Raw genomic sequence first — 19,832 nt, 5'->3', positions numbered from 1 at the left:
TGATAAACTGTGACAATGACTTGTGGTCTGGGATTGATCTATTGTTATATAGTATTTGTTCGGTGGCGCTCTCATTGATAAACTGTGACAATGACTTGTGGTCTGGGATTGATCTGTTGTTATATAGTATTTGTTCGGTGGCGCTCTCGTTGATAAACTGTGACAATGACTTGTGGTCTGGGATTGATCTATTGTTATATAGTATTTGTTCGGTGGCGCTCTCATTGATAAACTGTGACAATAACTTGTGGTCTGGGATTAATCTATTGTTATATAGTATTTGTTCGGTGGCGCTCTCATTGATAAACTGTGACAATGACTTGTGGTCTGGGATTGATCTATTGTTATATAGTATTTGTTCGCTGGCGCTCTCATTGATAAACTGTGACAATGACTTGTGGTCTGGGATTGATCTATTGTTATATAGTATTTGTTCGGTGGCGCTCTCATTGATAAACTGTGACAATAACTTGTGGTCTGGGATTGATCTATTGTTATATAGTATTTGTTCGGTGGCGCCCTCGTTGATAAACTGTGACAATGACTTGTGGTCTGGGATTGATCTATTGTTATATAGTATTTGTTCGGTGGCGCTCTCATTGATAAACTGTGACAATAACTTGTGGTCTGGGATTAATCTATTGTTATATAGTATTTGTTCGGTGGCGCTCTCATTGATAAACTGTGACAATAACTTGTGGTCTGGGATTAATCTATTGTTATATAGTATTTGTTCGGTGGCGCTCTCATTGATAAACTGTGACAATGACTTGTGGTCTGGGATTGATCTATCGTTATATTGTATTTGTTCGGTGGCGCTCTCATTGATAAACTGTGAAAATGACTTGTGGCCTGGGATTGATCTATTGTTATATTGTATTTGTTCGATGTGCTTACATTAATGTCCTGTTGCAATGACAGTTCTCCAATCTATAGATATCATGTTTTTGTTAGGTGGCTCTCTCACTCATATCTTGTGACAATAATTTGTCATCTTGGGTTGATCTTAAACCTTAAGGTTTATAACTCCTTCTGTAGCAATTATTGTACGAACTTTTCAATTGTATCAAAACTACAGATATAATAAATAATAGAGATAGGCCATTTTGTACATATACAAATTTGGAACTTGATGCAAAGCATTATTATTTACTGTTTCATTGCATTTAAAAAGAAAAAAAGTACTTTGTGGCAAAAAAAACCAAGATTTTTATAGAAAATCCACAGCCTTTAATACAGAGATTTTTGTTATAAAATTTGAAACATAGACTACTAACTTGCTTTTCTATGATGTGCTAGTGTTTATTTTTTACAAAAATGTCTTAACAACCTGTTAATTCCAAAATACCTTGTGCTGAGTCACTAAAGTCTAGTGCACCCTAATAGGTGTACTTGATTTGGTCAATTTTTTAATTTTGTTTTACCAAAACTACATTAATAAACTTGTTTTAAGGAAATCAATGCTAGCACTGCATGCAATAATCCTATATCTATCAGTCATCAAATTGCCAAATATGAAAGTACAGGGATAAAGACTGGATTTTCCATATGTTTAGCATTGAATCAACACAAGGGTACATAATCCTTAACTTGTAATTGTTCGGTGGTGCACTCATTGAAATACTAAGACAAGGATAATGTAAACTAGGGATGATCTATAGATATCTTGTTGTTGTTGGATGGCTCTCTCATTAAAGTCCTGTGAATGGGAATTGTCTTCTAGGGATGATCTATAGATATAATGTGGCATTTTATTGATGGCCAGTGACACTGACATTTCTTTTGTCTCATTCATTGATGTACATGCAATTCAACTAATATTTTATGTTTGGTTGGTGTCTCTCTCATTGATGTTCATGCTAACGAACTAATATCTTGTGTTTATTAGATGTCTCTCTCATTGATGTACATGCCAAAAAACTGATATCTTATTTTGTTGGGTGTCTCTCTCATTGATGTACATGCCAATGAACTGATATCTTGTTTTGTTAGGTGTCTCTCTCATTGATGTACATGCCAATGAGCTGATATCTTGTTTTTATTTGGTGTCTCTCTCATTGATGTACATGCCAATGAGCTGATATCTTGTTTTTATTTGGTGTCTCTCTCATTGATGTACATGCCAATGAACTAATATCTTGTTTTTATTTGGTGTCTCTCTCATTGATGTACATGCCAACGAACTAATATCTTGTTTTTGTTAGAGGTCTCTCTCATTTATAAACTAGTCAACGAACTAATATCTTATTTTTGTTAGGTGTCTTTCTCATTGATGTACATGCCAAAGAACTGATATCTTTCTTTTGTTAGGTGTCTCTGTCATTGATGTACATGCCAACGAACTAATATATTGTTTTGTAAGGTGTCTCTCTCATTGATGAACATGCCAACGAACTAATATCTTGTTTTTGTTAGAGGTCTCTCTCATTAATAAACTAGTCAACGAACTAATATCTTATTTTTGTTAGGTGTCTTTCTCATTGATGAACATGCCAATGAACTAATATCTTGTTTTGTTAGGTGTCTTTCTCATTGATGTACATGCCAACGAACTAATATCTTGTTTTGTTAGGTGTCTTTCTCATTGATGTACATGCCAACGAACTAATATATTGTTTTTGTAAGGTGTCACTCTCGTTGATGAACATGCCAACGAACTAATATATTGTTTTTGTTAGAGGTCTCTCTCATTGATGAACTTGCCAACGAACTAATATATTGTGTTTGTAAGGTGTCTCTCTCATTGATGAACATGCCAACGAACTAATATCTTGTTTTTGTTAGAGGTCTCTCTCATTGATAAACTTGCCAACGAACTAATATCTTGTGTTTGTAAGGTGTCTTTCTCAATGAAGAACATGTCAACGAAATAATATATTGTGTTTGTAAGGTGTCTCTCTCATTGATGAACATGTCAACGAACTAATATATTGTGTTTGTAAGGTGTCTCTCTCATTGATGAACATGCCAACGAACTAATATCTTGTTTTGTTAGAGGTCTCTCTCATTGATGAACGTGCCAACAAACTAATATATTGTGTTTGTAAGGTGTCTCTCTCATTGATGAACATGCCAACGAACTAATATATTGTGTTTGTAAGGTGTCTCTCTCATTGATGAACATGCCAACGAACTAATATTTTGTTTTTGTTAGACGTCTCTCTAATTATTGAACTTGCCAACAAACTAATATCTTGTTTTGTTAGGTGTCTTTGTCATTGATCTACATGCCACTGAACTGGTATCTTATTTTTGTTAGGTGTCTTTGTCATTGATCTACATGCCCCTGAACTGGTATCTTATTTTTGTTAGGTGTCTTTGTCATTGATCTTCATGCCACTGAACTGGTATCTTATTTTTGTTAGGTGTCTTTGTCATTGATCTACATGCCACTGAACTGGTATTTTATTTTTGTTAGGTGTCTTTGTCATTGATCTACATGTCACTGAACTGGTATCTTATTTTTGTTAGGTGTCTTTGTCATTGATCTACATGCCAGTGAACTGGTATCTTATTTTTGTTAGGTGTCTTTGTCATTGATCTACATGCCACTGAACTGGTATCTTATTTTTGTTAGGTGTCTTTGTCGTTGATCTACATGCCACTGAACTGGTATCTTATTTTTGTTAGGTGTCTTTGTCATTGATCTACATGCCACTGAACTGGTATCTTATTTTTGTTAGGTGTCTTTGTCATTGATCTACATGCCACTGAACTGGTATCTTATTTTTGTTAGGTGTCTTTCTCATTGATGTACATGCCAATGAACTGGTATCTTATTTTTGTTAGGTGTCTTTCTCATTGATGTACATACCAATGAACTGGTATCTTATTTTTGTTAGGTGTCTTTGTCATTGATCTACATGCCACTGAACTGGTATTTTATTTTTGTTAGGTGTCTTTGTCATTGATCTACATGTCACTGAACTGGTATCTTATTTTTGTTAGGTGTCTTTGTCATTGATCTACATGCCAGTGAACTGGTATCTTATTTTTGTTAGGTGTCTTTGTCATTGATCTACATGCCACTGAACTGGTATCTTATTTTTGTTAGGTGTCTTTGTCGTTGATCTACATGCCACTGAACTGGTATCTTATTTTTGTTAGGTGTCTTTGTCATTGATCTACATGCCACTGAACTGGTATCTTATTTTTGTTAGGTGTCTTTGTCATTGATCTACATGCCACTGAACTGGTATCTTATTTTTGTTAGGTGTCTTTCTCATTGATGTACATGCCAATGAACTGGTATCTTATTTTTGTTAGGTGTCTTTCTCATTGATGAACATGCCAATGAACTAATATCTTGTTTTGTTAGGTGTCTTTCTCATTGATGTACATACCAATGAACTGGTATCTTATTTTTGTGAGGTGTCTTTCTCATTGATGTACATGCCAATGAACTAATATCTTGTTTTGTTAGGTGTCTTTCTCATTGATGTACATACCAATGAACTGGTATCTTATTTTTGTGAGGTGTCTTTCTCATTGATGTACATGTCAATGAACTGATATCTTGTTTTTGTTAGGTGTCTCATTCATTGATGTACATACCAATGAACTAATATCTTATTTTTGTTAGGTGTCTCTCTCATTGATGTACATGCCAATGAACTGATATCTTGTTTTTGTTAGGTGTCTCTCTCATTGATGTACATACCAATGAACTAATATCTTATTTTTGTTAGATGTCTCTCTCATTGATGTACATACCAATGAACTAATATCTTATTTTTGTTAGGTGTCTCTCTCATTGATGTACATACCAATGAACTAATATCTTATTTTTGTTAGGTGTCTCTCTCATTGATGTACATGCCAATGAACTGGTATCTTATTTTTGTTAGGTGTCTCTCATTGATGAACATGCCAATGAACTGATATCTTGTTTTTGTTAGGTGTCTCTCTCATTGATGTACATACCAATGAACTGATATCTTATTTTTGTTAGGTGTCTTTCTCATTGATGTACATGCCAATGAACTGGTATTTTGTTTTTGTTATGTGTCTCTCTCATTGATGTTCATGCCAATGAACTGGTATCTTATTTTTGTTAGGTGTCTTTCTCATTGATGTACATGCCAATGAACTGGTATCTTGTTTTTGTTATGTGTCTCTCTCATTGATGTTCATGCCAATGAACTGGTATCTTATTTTTGTTAGGTGTCTTTCTCATTGATGTACATGCCAATGAACTGGTATCTTGTTTTTGTTATGTGTCTCTCTCATTGATGTACATGCCAATGAACTGGTATCTTATTTTTGTTAGGTGTCTTTCTCATTGATGTTCATGCCAATGAACTGGTATCTTGTTTTTGTTATGTGTCTCTCTCATTGATGTACATGCCAATGAACTGGTATCTTGTTTTTGTTATGTGTCTCTCTCATTGATGTTCATGCCAATGAACTGGTATCTTGTTTTTGTTATGTGTCTCTCTCATTGATGTACATGCCAATGAACTGGTATCTTGTTTTTGTTAGGTGTCTTTCTCATTTATGTTCATGCCAATGAACTGATATCTTGTTTTTTTGTTTATGTGTCTCTCTCATTGATGTATATACCAATGAAGTGTCTAGTGGGATTGGCCAAAAGATCTCTTATTTTTAGTGGGTAGCTCTTTGACTGGTGTACATTCTACACAGCTACTTTTGCATAGATACTATTTATGTACTAAAAATATGTAGCATGGAAATTTACTTTTAATATTTAGTACTACATGTATTTCTTTACTTTTAAACTATTGTAATATTTAGGTACTTGAATTTTACAGTACTTATTTGTACTAAATATTTTGGTACAGAAATAATACAATATTCCATGTTTGAAAATCATAACTTTAAGAGATTTGAAATAGAAAAACTTTCAAAATGCTGAAAATGTAACAATAGTAACCAAAATTCTGTAGTACCTAAATTTCATGTACAAATAAAGTACTGAAAAATACAGTTACCTAAATATTACAATAATTTTAAAGTAACAAAATAGTACTGAATATTAAAAGTAGATTTCTAGTACTACAGATTTTTAGTACAGAAAAAGTTCCTATGCAAAAGTAGCTGTGTAATGTACTGTCTACTATAGTTGGCCTGTAGATATCTAGTTTAAAACTTCGTTGGTTTCTACCAGAGAAAAGAGAAAACATAGAAAGCGAAAGATACAAAACTTATTGTATTTATAATTAACATTCATAATATAAACATAAATACTAAATCACATTTATATTGAGGTGATAGCACAACAAATATGTGTAACCAAATGGCCTCTTGCAAATACTTAGAAATCAGGCAAATCAAATGGCTTCTTGTAAAAAGTAAGAAATCTGGCTAATCAAAAGGCTTCTTGTAAAAAGTTAGAAATCAATGGCTTCTTTTAAATATTCAGAAAAAAAATCGGGTTTACCAAATGACCCTAGTGAATACTGCTATAGCAATGATACTAAAAAAAATCAATGAACGAACTTCTGTAAATACTTATCACCAAGTAGTATGACATAATTTATATTTTCTCAAAGATCTTTACATAAATCAAGTATACTGTATAAGTTCTTCACCACACCAGGCATTTCTGTGACAAACAATTATGATACTAAATAACTTATTTTAGGAGCACTGAAATCATAAAGTATAATTTGGTCAGCTTTCATCACAGAAGTTGCAATGAGCAACTTAATTTGCACATACAAAGCATGTTGTATAAACAATGCCAATGAGGCAATTATCCATCACAGATTAAAAGGACTTAATAAGATGTGAGCAAAAAAAAAAATATAAACTTGATCTTAAAAAATGTCTTTCCGGCTCAAATATTTTTTTGGAGACCTCATCTTTGAGTTTCCGGCTCAAATAATTTTTTCGAGGCCTCAGCTTTAAGCTTATTTTCAATATCTAAAAAAGTTTTAACAAACAACCTTATGTATCATTCCTGTCATGTGACCTAATAGGAGACCGGGACTAAAAGTTAAGTACCACCAGAGTAAATGACACAGAAGTTAATTACAAAAGACATGACCCTAAAATATTTTAAAAAGCCATATTTTATTACTACTCCTATGTGATATAGTTCATAATTCATACCTGCCAACTGTCACTATTTGAGGGGGATTTACCCCATGGAGGCTCCCAAATTGAAATTTTGAAAGAGCAAATTTGTCCACAATTTTAAACAAAACAATTAGTTTTACAATTACTGTATGCTTGTACAAGTATGAAGAAGCCACAAAAACAACATTACAATGTATTTCAAGGCCCCTTGAATGTCTTTATGATTATGACAGCCATCTTGCACGCAAAACCCCCATAGGCATTTTGAAAAGTTGGCAGGTAGTGATATTGTTGGCATTTTTAAAAACTACCTCTACCCTTTTTTATTGGGAAATATATGCGTAATTTTTTATCAAATTGGGAAATTTAAAATTAGCAGGTATGTTCATTCAAACTACATGTGTATGTGTATAGGCATATCAATTACAGATAAAGAGAGATAACTCTAACTGACTTTAGTCGTCATAACATAAATCATGGAGACCTTTGAAAAATTAACAGGATGAAATTTTGTAAAAACTCCCATTTTTGATTTTCTCAACAAATTTTCATTTTAAATATTAATCAATTTTAGCACTTAATATTAGTGATGAGTCTCACTAAAAGAAGCATTTGCATTAAATTTGTGTTTGACACAATAAATATATACTTTAGATTTATGGTTCTCTTCTCTCTCTAATTTTGTTCTTTAAACAAAATGTCCCATTGTGATTCATATCAATGTTCTGAAATTCACTATCCTCTTTTGATAAGATGCTGATCCTGATTTATGGCTTTTCCTGTCACTTCTCTTTGACCATTTGTATCACAGTTTTACCTCTAGCATGACCTTGTTCAACTTTTTCAAATGCCGCTGGAACATCTTCAAACCGAAAAACTTTGTCTATCACCGGAATTATCTATTAAGAAAATAAAAAAATATTTATACAGGGTTAATAAAATACTGTGGGAACCAATATTTGTGGATTGAAGAAATTTTGTATTTTTCTGGATATTTTTTAATTTTGGTTTTGCCACAGTCTACATACCAGCCAATACTTCGTTAAACATTTATATTCAATGTTAACATTTACCAATGAACTCCACAAAATTGATATCACACTTATTATAATGAATCCACAGTACATATAATCAGCATTGTTCTCAATTTGAAATTTGGACAAAGTACAAACCAACAAAAACACATGCAAGGTGTGCTTTTAATTTCCCACAAAAACACTAAGATTATAAAATTATAGAGTGGGGTGCTCATTTTCGCCACATCTTTTAATGTTTTCTACAGTTTATGTTCAGGTCTTAATGTTTTTGAAGAATACTGATATTTCTATATGAAGATAACTTCAAATGCAAAATATTCTTAAGCTTGAAAACGTGTTTGTTTGAATATAATCATCTGAAAAGTTAGATTAAAGGGTGTTTGAAATTTCCTGATTTTTTGTCAATGGGGGACACATATTCGCCGTTTTTACACATCTATTTAAAACCAAATAACGGCAGCTTTAAACAATATTGATCAAATCAATTTCATTACAGATGAATAGCAGACATTTCAAAGGTGTAAAGAACTGAAATTTAGGGCATTCTGTCAAAGAATTACAGTTAGAAATACTCCTTTGAAATCTTCAGGAAATTGGCAGAAAATCATTGTCCATTTTTTGGTCATTTTCCGTAGGTGCCGCAATTTTGCCTCATTTTAAGAAATAATCATATTTGTTATATAATATCATTTACCGGTATATGTCTTCCATTTCAGCCATCCTTTGAAGTTTTTACACCTCAAAATCATAAAACGGCGAAATTGTGTCCCCGGCGAATATGGGCACCCCACTCTATTTTTATTTAAATCATGGATCCTTAAATACAAGCTTTTTACTTGGTATTAGGTAAAGTTTGAAATTGACTGGGATTCACTAAAATTTTAACTTTGAATTGGTTTATTCAATTTAAAATAATTCAAATTTCAGTGAAAATTGGTCCTTATTATTCATCCTTCTTCTTACTGTGGGTCTCATTGGGGTCTACTTAAGGGTGACGTGGGATTGCTGATTTTTTGCAAGCATGACACTTGAAAGTCAAATTATTGTGCCGTGAAAACTGGAAAGGAAATCTGGCAGGATACGAGAATTTACAAAAAATGAAAATGGCTTACGTACATAGTGTAAGCGGGATACAAGAATCTGACAAAACAGTAAGCAGGATCCAGGATCAGAACCCCCCCTTACTTGAATTTAAGCAAATGAGACAACAATTGTATATTTGACAACAAGAGATTAAGCACATGGAATTATAACAGCTGCATTAAATGCCATGAAGATTAAATCATTGTAAATATGACACATCAATTTGTCTTGAATACAGCTTTGATTTTGTCTCAGTTTGTTTGCACCCCCCTTAAATCTGCCATCCTTTTAATTCAAGATGTTCATACAAATCCAAAATAAATATGCCAATTACTTTTCTTTCACTATTTTCAGTGCCAAATTCTGACAACAAAATTTCAAGTAGATTAAATTCCTTCATATTGTTGACAATTTCCTATTTATTAGCATGCAAAATGGCTGTAAAGAAAGGGGAGATAATTCTATATCCATTAAAATTTGCCAAAAATTGAAAAAGAGATTAACTTCCTAATTTTTGACTATAAGTATATATACTTGATATAAAAAAGAGTTTTGCACCTAATTGAATAAAATCTAATATCAAAATGATAACTTTTCATTAATAAAGATTTTATTTTGTAAACTTAAATTCTTTGTTAGACCTTTCCAAATGCCAAGTCATGGTAAATACTGTCAAGTTGCCTTCCCATACCTTCTTCATGCCTTAAACTAATGAGTAAGGAAAATAATGAGCCTGGGTAGCTACAGGCTCTCTAGCATTATCTAGGAAGAATTTCTGCAAGGGTACAGGTCGCCCCCTGGTGACCCGCTTACTTTGCGGGATGCCTGGGTTGCAGTGATCTGCCTGAACCCTAACTAAACAAATAAGAAGAAAAGAAACTAATTAAACAGGAAATTTATCTCCAATATATCTTTCAACAAGGGAAGTACAAAATTACAATTTATTTCAGGTTTTCCCTCTTTTTTTCTCTTTCAAACCAAGGCAAGATAGCAATCCACAAAGAGAAATGACAACTTAACTACAGAACACATTATTCAGATTCCTTTTTATCAGGGTTTATCTTTTTTCTTTTTCTCCTTTCCTCTCTCATCTGACAGCTTTTTCTTTTCCTTTTTCATTACAGTTTTCCTTTCTGATTTCCTTTTACATCAGGATTTTCTTTTCACTCCTTGAGATGCCTAACCAGATTGCAGGTAAATTCAATTCACCTTATTTTTGTCTCAAACTAACAAATTCCTGTTCTAAAGATTGGAAGGAAAAACAACAAGTCCACAAAGGAGACATATAAATGATGTTTTTTTTCAATATTTACCTGGTCGTCATCTACTAGTTTAGCAAATCTTTCTAAAGCTTTCCCCGTGGGTAAATAGATTGCCCATCTGTGGCTAATTCCTGCTCTAAAGATTGCTGGGGGGGGGGGGGGGGGGACGAGTGCAACAATATTTACCTGGTCATCGTCTACTAGTTTAGCAAATCTTTCTAAAGCTTTCCCTGTGGGTAAATAGACTGCCCATCTGTGACTAATTCCTTTTCTTAAACCCTACAAATACATTAAAGAATATGTTAAAAGCATGTCAACATGATCTGAAATATAATTATACAGCTCTATACAATTGGTTATGAACAAAACAAACATAGCTGACTATCGGGTATAGGTTTTACTCATTGTTCAAGGCTGTATGGTGACCTATAGTTGATAATTTCTGTGTCATTTGGTCTCTTGTGAAGAGTTGTCTCATTGACAATCACACCACATCTTCTTTTTTCATAGAGACAATATTTAGTGAATATAGCAATAAGTCAACAGAGTAAGCCCAATATCACAAAATAAAACAGAAATTATATGGTATTCAATATTATACCTAAATCAACAGTCTACTAGGTCATGTGTGATTTCATTAGTTTTTGTGGATATATAACAACAACACTTTAGGGACTGCCGCAGAAATTTATTGATCGACATGTTTCGGTGCCTAGGGAAATAAATTTCTGCAGCAGTCCCTAAAGTGCTGTTGTTTTAAGACTCTCTACATTTTATGTTTTTTATCATAATGACCTTGCATACCCTCGGGTATCCACTTTATGGACTCTACCGTACTACAGACTCACCAGGCGTTGGTTCACTTTCGTTTGTAATTTGCTCAAGTCTGTATACAATTCTGTAGAAAATGTGAACTTTGAGAAACATGTAAATGTATGGATTTACTAGTTTTCTTAATTGAATTGTTTTATATCTTTTCAATGAGAGGCTTTTTATAACAGAGAATACAGTATGGGTTTTCTCATTGTTGAAGGCATAAAATCCACAAATATTTGGTATCTGACAAACAAAATAAATTCAGAGTGCCACAGTTATCTATGTTACAACCAAACTCATACAACTGCTCAGGTAAAGCTTCACAATTGTGTCAAGAGACTTTATATTTAAAATTTTGATTTTTTTTTCTATACAGCTCTTTATAAAAGTAAGAACATTGGTTTACACTATAAAAATAAGGATATGTGGTATGATTGCCAATGAAAAACACTATAAAAATAAGGATATGTGGTATGATTGCCAATGAAAAACACTATAAAAATAAGGATATGTGGTATGATTGCCAATGAAAAACACTATAAAAATAAGGATATGTGGTATGATTGCCAATGAAAAACACTATAAAAATAAGGATATGTGGTATGATTGCCAATGAAAAACACTATAAAAATAAGGATATGTGGTATGATTGCCAATGAAAAAAATATCTTCAGAAGTTCAAATGAAGTGTATGTAAGCAATAATATAGGGCATTCAACAATGAGAAAAATCTATACGTTATATATGGCTTTAAAAGGTTGTATGAATGCCTTTTAATGTGAAGCCTCAAAAGTCAGTTTTTTGCTACGATAGCCTCAAATGACTTTAACCTTTTATTGTCATATCTAATTTTGTAACTACTGTTAGTTTCAAATGGAGTAAAACATTTGTTGTTAATGTTATTTTGACAAATATTTTACTGTCATGTGGGTTCCGACAATCTTACCATATTAAAAGACCTCTTATTGAAATATATGAAACAATTCAATTGATAAAACTAACAGCTTAACTTAAAACAAAACATTTAACGAAAAAAGAAATATGACGGAATTTATAGCTTGCTGTTACTTGTGAGCCAAGGGTCTGTTTTGAAGACAATACTTTTATAAATTGTGACTTGGATGGAGAATTCTCTCAATGACACTTATACCACATCTTCCTATATATATTGTGTTTAGATTTTAGTTGTAATCTTTACTGAATCTCTGTACCAAAGAAATGTCAATAGCAGCGTCTGACAGTGATCTCAATAGTCCTACAGGTATACCATAGTCATCAATGTTCTGTAAAAACGGATGTTTCAATGTTATATATTTGGATTCATTACATTTGGATGATTTCAAGAATTCCATCGAATATCCTGTTTTCTCTTTCCCAAAACTATCCAATATTATGTCAAATCTAAAATAAAATAATATTATAAAAATTATAATTAAATGATTAACAACTAGAGTACACACACTTTCATTTCTCACCTGCTTATTTATCACTAATTTAATTTTGGATGTAACGCGTCTTCTGATTGGCTGACGATATTTTGTTATGAGCCCATAGACATAATTTAGTCATGTGACTGTGACGTCATCAACGTTTTTTCATGGTTTTCTACGGTTTAAAACGGTATATAGAATTAAATTATAAGAAATTACTGTAATATTTTTTCTGTCTATGAAGAAATAACATAAAAAATGTGGTGCACACTGAATAAAGTCCTAAATATAAAGCTATACTACAATTATCACATAAACTTAACATGATCTAAGAAAATGCTGTTAAAGTCAGATAAACAAACCAAAAATATATGTACACCTTACAACCATTCCATACATGAAATGAAGCTATTGCTTATAGTTTCTAAGAAACAAACTAAATCATAAAAACTTAACATTGACCAATGAACCATGAAAATGAGGTCAGGGTCAGATTATACATGCCAGTCAGACATAAACACCTTAAAAATCAAATATCAATTGAAATTGCTTAACTTGATCAATAAGACATTTTAGCAAGAACAAGTGAACAAACACTGAACGAATAAGTTAGAGAACAGAAACGAAAAATTCCTCATTTTTATGCCCCACCTTTGATAGTAGAGGGGCATTATGTTTTCTGGTCTGTGTGTCCGTTGTCCGTCCGTCCATCTGTCCCGCCTCAGGTTAAAGTTTTTGGTCAAGGTAGTTTTTGATGAAGTTGAAGTCCAATCAAACTTCAAACTTGGTACACATGTTCCCTGTGATATGATCTTTCTAATTTTAATGCCAAATTAGAGATTTAACTCCAATTTCACGGTCCAATGAACATAGAAAATGATAGTGCGAGTGGGGCATTCGTGTACTGAGGGCACATTCTTGTTTAAATTTGTGATGGATCATAATTTTAGAACGGTTAAAGTGACGCCACCAACATTCAAACTTGATCTGTGTTTTGTGGTAACAGGCATTGTGTAAAATTTCATAACATATGGTTTAGGCAAACTAAAGTTCGAGAACGTAAACAAAAAATTCAGCAATTTTTCATTTGTAATGGGACATAAAAACTCAAAATATATAACATACTTTTCTATATTGGCTAATTCTTGTCTGACATCTTGTTTTGTGTAGTCAATGACAATATCAGCACCAAGGGAGGTTACTAGCTCTATTGCATCTGTACTGCATATTGTAGCTACTTCGGCTCCAAAAGCCTTCATCAGCTGTTTATAAAAAATACAAGTAGTTTAACTTAAGGTTTATTCACATTACTTTATACACCCCTTAGTCAGATTGTTCAAACTGAGAGATAAATTATCTACTGTTATAATTTAATATAATTTAGTTATTATAAATTATTTGATCGAATGGTAAAATATTCTTTTAAATATATGTAATATGAGTTTTGGTCATTGTTAAAGGCCATTTTTTCATTTATTTTTTTGTCATTGGGTCTCATTTGGAGAGTTGTCTAATTGGCAATCGTTCCACATTTTTAGAATTTTTATTATTTATTATTTTATTATGCATTTATCCTGTCTAAAAATGATGTTATACATAAGGCCACAGTTTTTTAATTTGTTGGTTTACGGATTTTCTCCATGAAAAGTCGGGTCGGTCGGTAGGGAAAAAAAAAAAAAGATCTTTCAAGACAGAAAACTGATATGCAAAATAAAAATATATTTCACCTTTCTAATAATATGTTTGTCATACTATTTTGTCATCATTCTTAAATTTTAGTTTGATGAAATATTATTGCTGAGCTGTAAACATCGCATGACATTGTCTAATTATTTCCCGTAAAAAAAGGGGGTTACACGGACAAAGATGAAATTAAATCATCATTTCACAATCAAGAAAAACAGATTCACGTCAGTAGCTCTTAATCAAAACTTGGTGAATAATAATAAGCACGAAAATCGATAAAGAAAAAAAATGTAAAAACCTTACCGTTGTACGAAAATGAGTTTCAACACAAGCGTCAAAAACGTAATGGACTAGTCCACGGATTAAACGAGAATATCAGGTTAAATAATCAATTGTCATGCATTCCCGTTTTTTATCCAAATAAACAATACTTTTTTATTATCTGTGAAACAACAAAAATATTTGTTAAAATTCAGTACTTTAACTTGATGTCTTGAGCTTCCACCTGTCCACATTTGGACAAGTCTATTTCTATGAGAACATGCATCTTACGGACTGGTTACAAATAAGGGAAACAAAATTATTGTGTAATTGGTTTTAAACACAGATTTCGTTCTGCAAAATTATTTGCGCAAACAACATTTCAAGGTCATTTATAATTGATTTGTCTATTTTCAGAAACATAAACTGAAAGTTTCATTTTTTCACAACAGAAAGTGTCATCACTTCTGTTAGCGATTAATGCATTTCATTTCATAAAAAAAAGGATATTTTAATTATTTTTCAGTGATAATGCATTTTTTAGGGTCGGCGTGAATAAAAAAGCCTGAAAAGTCGATTTTATTTTTATTCTTGAAATCGGCAAAATCGGGTCGGCGGATCCGTAAACCAACAAATTAAAAAATCCTGGCCTAAGAAAAAGAAAATTATACAAGAGATCTGTTTGCCAATTTTTTAAATATTTCTCCACTCTAAAAATCTAATTGTGAAGAAATATTTTTTTCTCAGGTGCAATGGATGTTTTGAGCATATTTTCAATGAAGTTGCATCAAAACAAATTGAGCATGAGTAAAAAACATAGGACTTCTAGCATTTTCTATTTTTTCCATTATAATTTCTATAGCCAATGTTATACCAAACTAAATATATAATCAGAGAATTCAAAAATTGATAAAAACAAAATCATTTCTGGTCCAAAACAAAAAAGTGACAATTATTGATAATCCCCATATATGTGAATAAGTTTGTTGTTGGGTTCCACCCTCAATATATTTGATTCCTGGATAAATATCCATACTGTGGATTCATTAATTTTAGTGGGTACCAGTTGTCGTGGATTAAGGGAAACTTATATGTTTGTTGATATTTAATTACGTGGTTTTGACCAAGCCTGCATACAAGCTTATGGAAAATTTGTTATTTGTTGAACATTTTTTCCTGGTTTTTCTGTACCCACAAAATCCACGAAAGTTGATATCTAACGAATTATAATGAATCCACAGAACTAATTAACTATACCTGTATAGCAAATGTTCCTATTCCTCCAGAACCACCATAAATTAAAACTCTGGAATGAATAAGATGTAATGTTATATAAATAACACATGGATGAAAGGGTGATAGAGCAAGCTGTTACCCTAAGAAAACATTGTCAACCAAGGTGAAGTCAAATTTTTAATTGGTCTGTACTAGAGGGTGCCATTTATAAAATAGTCTTCTGCTGAGTCATGAGATAGAGTAAATTGTCTCCCTTGTATCAAACAATCAAAATCTGGAATTTAAACATGTAGTTCAATTTATAATATTTGTTTGAACACAATGATGATACATATAAGCTTTAAGGCACTTCAATGTTCTTTGTATAAGCATTGATTTTCTACCAGCAAAAGTCGCATACATAAATTGATTGTTTAAATTAGTATAAAACATGTGTCAATGTACCTTTTATCTTTTACACTATTTTCACTCAATCCTCCAAATTCTTTTAAAGCTGCATTAACTGTACAGGCAACATATGGTATAGAACTGGCTGATGTGTGTGTTATCATGGAGGGCTTCAATGATATCTACAATAAAATGTATACAGTCTATAATACCTTTAGTTGGTTGCTGTAAGTCTTAATTGTTCTTGGTTTTAATGGATGAAGCATATAAGCATATAGAAGATAAAGGTCTATTTATTAGCATCTCATTATTCTCTATTCTTTTATTTTTTGGCATATTATTCTATCTTTTTTTATCTACACTTTTTATATAAAAAAGAAGATGTGGTATGATTGCCAATGAGACAACTATCCACAAAAGACCAAAATGACACAAACATTAACAACTATAGGTCACCGTTACGTACCGCCTTGCCCATTATTGTCTTTTCTGTAACCTAATCCAGACCCTGGTATATTTATGACTGTGCTCTTTTTATGTGCATTTTTATTAATGCATGAATAAATCATAATGATATTGTCAACATAATACAACATGAAAACAAAGGGGTATGGTTTACAAAAATTCAACAATAAGACTTTATCTAACCTCATGTTCCTGAGCTATCGTATAATCTGCCAGACATCCTTGTTTGGAGGCAAAAACTGTACCCCATACCTTATAAAAAATAATAAACAAGCTAAATTAGCATTGAGTCATGACGATTAAAGTTTAAAATGTTTAAAATTTATTAAAAAAACTCATCGAAGATATCAAGTTTATAATTTATTCTTCATATAACATGCACTGATGGCAACCGATTAAATGGCAGCACTGAACTAAAATGAGCCTCCTCTAATTGCATGCAAGTTACTTGATTACTGTCTGTTTTCTTGTACAAATTCAATAATACGAAAGAGTGCAAATTCGTTTTTTGTTTGTTTGTTTATAAGTGAGGATAATGATTAGAATAAATATACATGTGCTAACCTCATCTCCACGTTGAAACTTCCTTACATCTCTTCCTGTTTCTACAACTTCCCCAGAAAAATCTCTCCCTAAAATCAGTGGGAATTCTCCTCCGTTTCTTGGGAATATTGTCTTTTGTCTTATTCCATTCATAGCTGTGCTTCCATATCCAGCTTAAAAACACACAAATGATTTAAAACTTATTATACATGTTATAACTAACTTAAATAATGCTTCATCTTATTTATATTGTATCTAATGTTGTGAAATTCTTTAATTTTCATGCAAAACATAAAGAACATAACATGTCAAAAACATATTTCAAACATTTTTTACTAAAAAAAATGCTTTTATGTTTGCCCTTGAAAGACTATTTTTTATTAAATTTTAAAGTGTTTTTTTTTCAGAAACTATAATATATAGACAGAAACTTCAAACAGTAAAAATATTCAGTAAAATAAGATCTACAAATAAATAACAAAATAATAGTAAAAGTAATAAAAAAAAACACAAACTTTATACTATAAGGATCATTCACCCCAATTTTGTTGGAACTTGGTTTCGTAGTTTAAGAGAAGATCTTTTAAAAAGTTTAAAACAATGACAGACACAAAGTGATAGCAATGTAGATTAAAGAATATAGAAAATTTTCAGAAAAAATGAAAGAAGACAGGAAATTTACAAAAAAAATGAAAGAAGACAGGAAATTTACAGAAAAAATGAAAGAAGACAGGAAATTTACAAAAAAAATGAAAGAAGACAGGAAATTTACAGAAAAAATGAAAGAAGACAGGAAATTTACAAAAAAAATGAAAGAAGACAGGAAATTTACAGAAAAAATGAAAGAAGACAGGAAATTTACAGAAAAAAATGAAAGAATACAGAAATGAAAGAATCAAAACTCTCATAAAGCTTGATCATGTTGATGTTTGTGAAAGGTTAATATATTTTGTAAATTTACCTCTCATGCGACAATCAATTGGATTTATACTAGCAGCATGAACATTTATGAGAATTCCTTTTGGATCTTTTATTTTAGGAATTGTCACAGAATCTGATAGTGTCAATTCTTCATTTCCTCCATATTGGTGGATCTGCCAAGCTCTCATTGATCCTTTTTTATTAAGATCTGTACTATTGGAGGAATAAGATTTTATATGAAGCCTGATCTGTCTTACTTTTGACGTTGGATGAAACTTTTGTAGACATCTTTGAACACAATATGTACATATCTTTTCCATGCTTTATAAATACTTACAAACTGAAACAGAAGTTGTGACATGTGTAATGAGTAAAGTAAATGAACCAACCCTGAAGTCATACATAAAATATAATAATTTAGTATGCCAGATACATGTAAATACTTTTTGTCTACCATGTTGAAAAACTTGAAGGGGAAATAGAACATACATTCAATTTGTAAGATTTGTACAGAATGTTGAAATTCAGCCATTTCTATAATTGCTAACATTTGTACATTATTTTTTTATAATAACACTTTTTAACACTTGTACAATATTGTATATATTTATATCTTTTTATTTACAGCATATTCAGTCATCATCAGTATTGCCTGGTTCACTTAAGTCATTCATAAATTTCGTACTCCGAACATCATTGAAATCTTGTCAAAACTTTATTGAATTTACGGTAAAAGATATCACCATAAATGAGTTCTTCATATTTCTTTCAGTGAATACTACATTGTACAATAAGTCTACCAGTTCTTTTTTCCTCTTTTTTTTAATATTTAAAGTCCACCAGTGAGAATTTTTAAATAAAGTTTCATCTGAAAATGTCTGAATGAAATAATTACCGTATGAAAACTTTATTTTTTGGTATGGAAGTCGGTATACAATGTATATAAATCGTTTAAAGAAATGCAAACATTTAGACATTACTAAATGTTTATTGTCAATTATTTTTGAAATGCACATGCTAAAAATACTGTAATGTTTTGATCAAGTCAAAAAATGAAATACAACTTAAGATTTGTACATGGATAAAACAATTTCAGCTTTCCAGGGGAGGTAACTTATTACTTAATATTAAGTACAAATTCTGAAGTCTTTAGTTTTTTTTTATTTTTGCAAGACACATAAAAAGAGTTTTACATTTTTTTCTTCTAAAGAGATTATTCTGCATGATAATGATGATAGTTCCTTATAAAACATTATTTTTAATTACAATTTTTGCACTTTTACCAACATAAATAGAATTATTCTGACTAATATATAGTTTCTCTTTTTTTTTTTGGAAAAAAAATTACTTGCCATTTCTTTGTAATGCATTTCAATATATAAATGTAACACATTTTAAAGTAGCACCAATATTAAATGATTTATTAAAATCTTCAATATTATATATATAGATATCCTTTTTGAAAATTTAAAAGGGTAGCATTACTTAGAAATGAAAACATCTTACCTATAATTTACTCTGAAAGATTCATATACATACATTCTAATCTGATCTTAAATGACAGCACACATTATTTATACTTCAAATTTCAATACGAAATGTTGTTCTGTGCTTGCATAAGAAAAGACTGAGTTATTGCCCTTGACTTTTATTTCGAATGTCTT

General features: G+C 31.3%; 1 protein-coding gene and 1 non-coding gene across 2 annotated transcripts; one reads left to right on the top strand and one right to left on the bottom strand.

Annotated features, from left to right (window-relative positions):
- Positions 1-6,149: 6,149 nt before the first annotated feature.
- Positions 6,150-19,825, bottom strand: LOC134686796 (reticulon-4-interacting protein 1 homolog, mitochondrial-like). Its single transcript, XM_063546570.1, has 10 exons — positions 19,675-19,825; positions 18,209-18,508; positions 17,269-17,420; positions 16,888-16,956; positions 16,297-16,421; positions 15,874-15,922; positions 13,795-13,931; positions 12,451-12,640; positions 10,610-10,702; positions 6,150-7,940 (listed from the first exon to the last, which is right to left on the bottom strand). Exons 2-10 carry the CDS (start codon positions 18,486-18,488, stop codon positions 7,824-7,826), a joined length of 1,212 nt encoding a protein of 403 aa, XP_063402640.1. The 5' UTR covers positions 18,489-18,508; positions 19,675-19,825; the 3' UTR covers positions 6,150-7,823.
- Positions 9,860-10,008, top strand: LOC134688612 (U12 minor spliceosomal RNA). Its single transcript, XR_010101832.1, has one exon. It is a non-coding gene; the product is annotated as a U12 minor spliceosomal RNA (small nuclear RNA).
- Positions 19,826-19,832: the final 7 nt, after the last annotated feature.

This window comes from Mytilus trossulus, chromosome 10 (assembly GCF_036588685.1).
Source record: "Mytilus trossulus isolate FHL-02 chromosome 10, PNRI_Mtr1.1.1.hap1, whole genome shotgun sequence".
NCBI classification, from domain to species: Eukaryota; Metazoa; Mollusca; class Bivalvia; order Mytilida; family Mytilidae; genus Mytilus; species Mytilus trossulus.
This window is presented reverse-complemented; position numbering and strand designations above follow the sequence as displayed.

Bases quoted from the DNA above. Each gene is read 5' to 3' on its own strand.
- LOC134686796 (XM_063546570.1), bottom strand. From the start codon at position 18,488: ATGGAAAAGATATGTACATATTGTGTTCAAAGATGTCTACAAAAGTTT. The intron at 15,923-16,296 runs GTACATTGACAC...TATTCATTCCAG, and splicing joins AATAGTGTAAAAGATAAAAG to AGTTTTAATTTATGGTGGTT. The intron at 10,703-12,450 runs GTACAGAGATTC...ATGTATTTGTAG, and splicing joins CTGCTATTGACATTTCTTTG to GGTTTAAGAAAAGGAATTAG.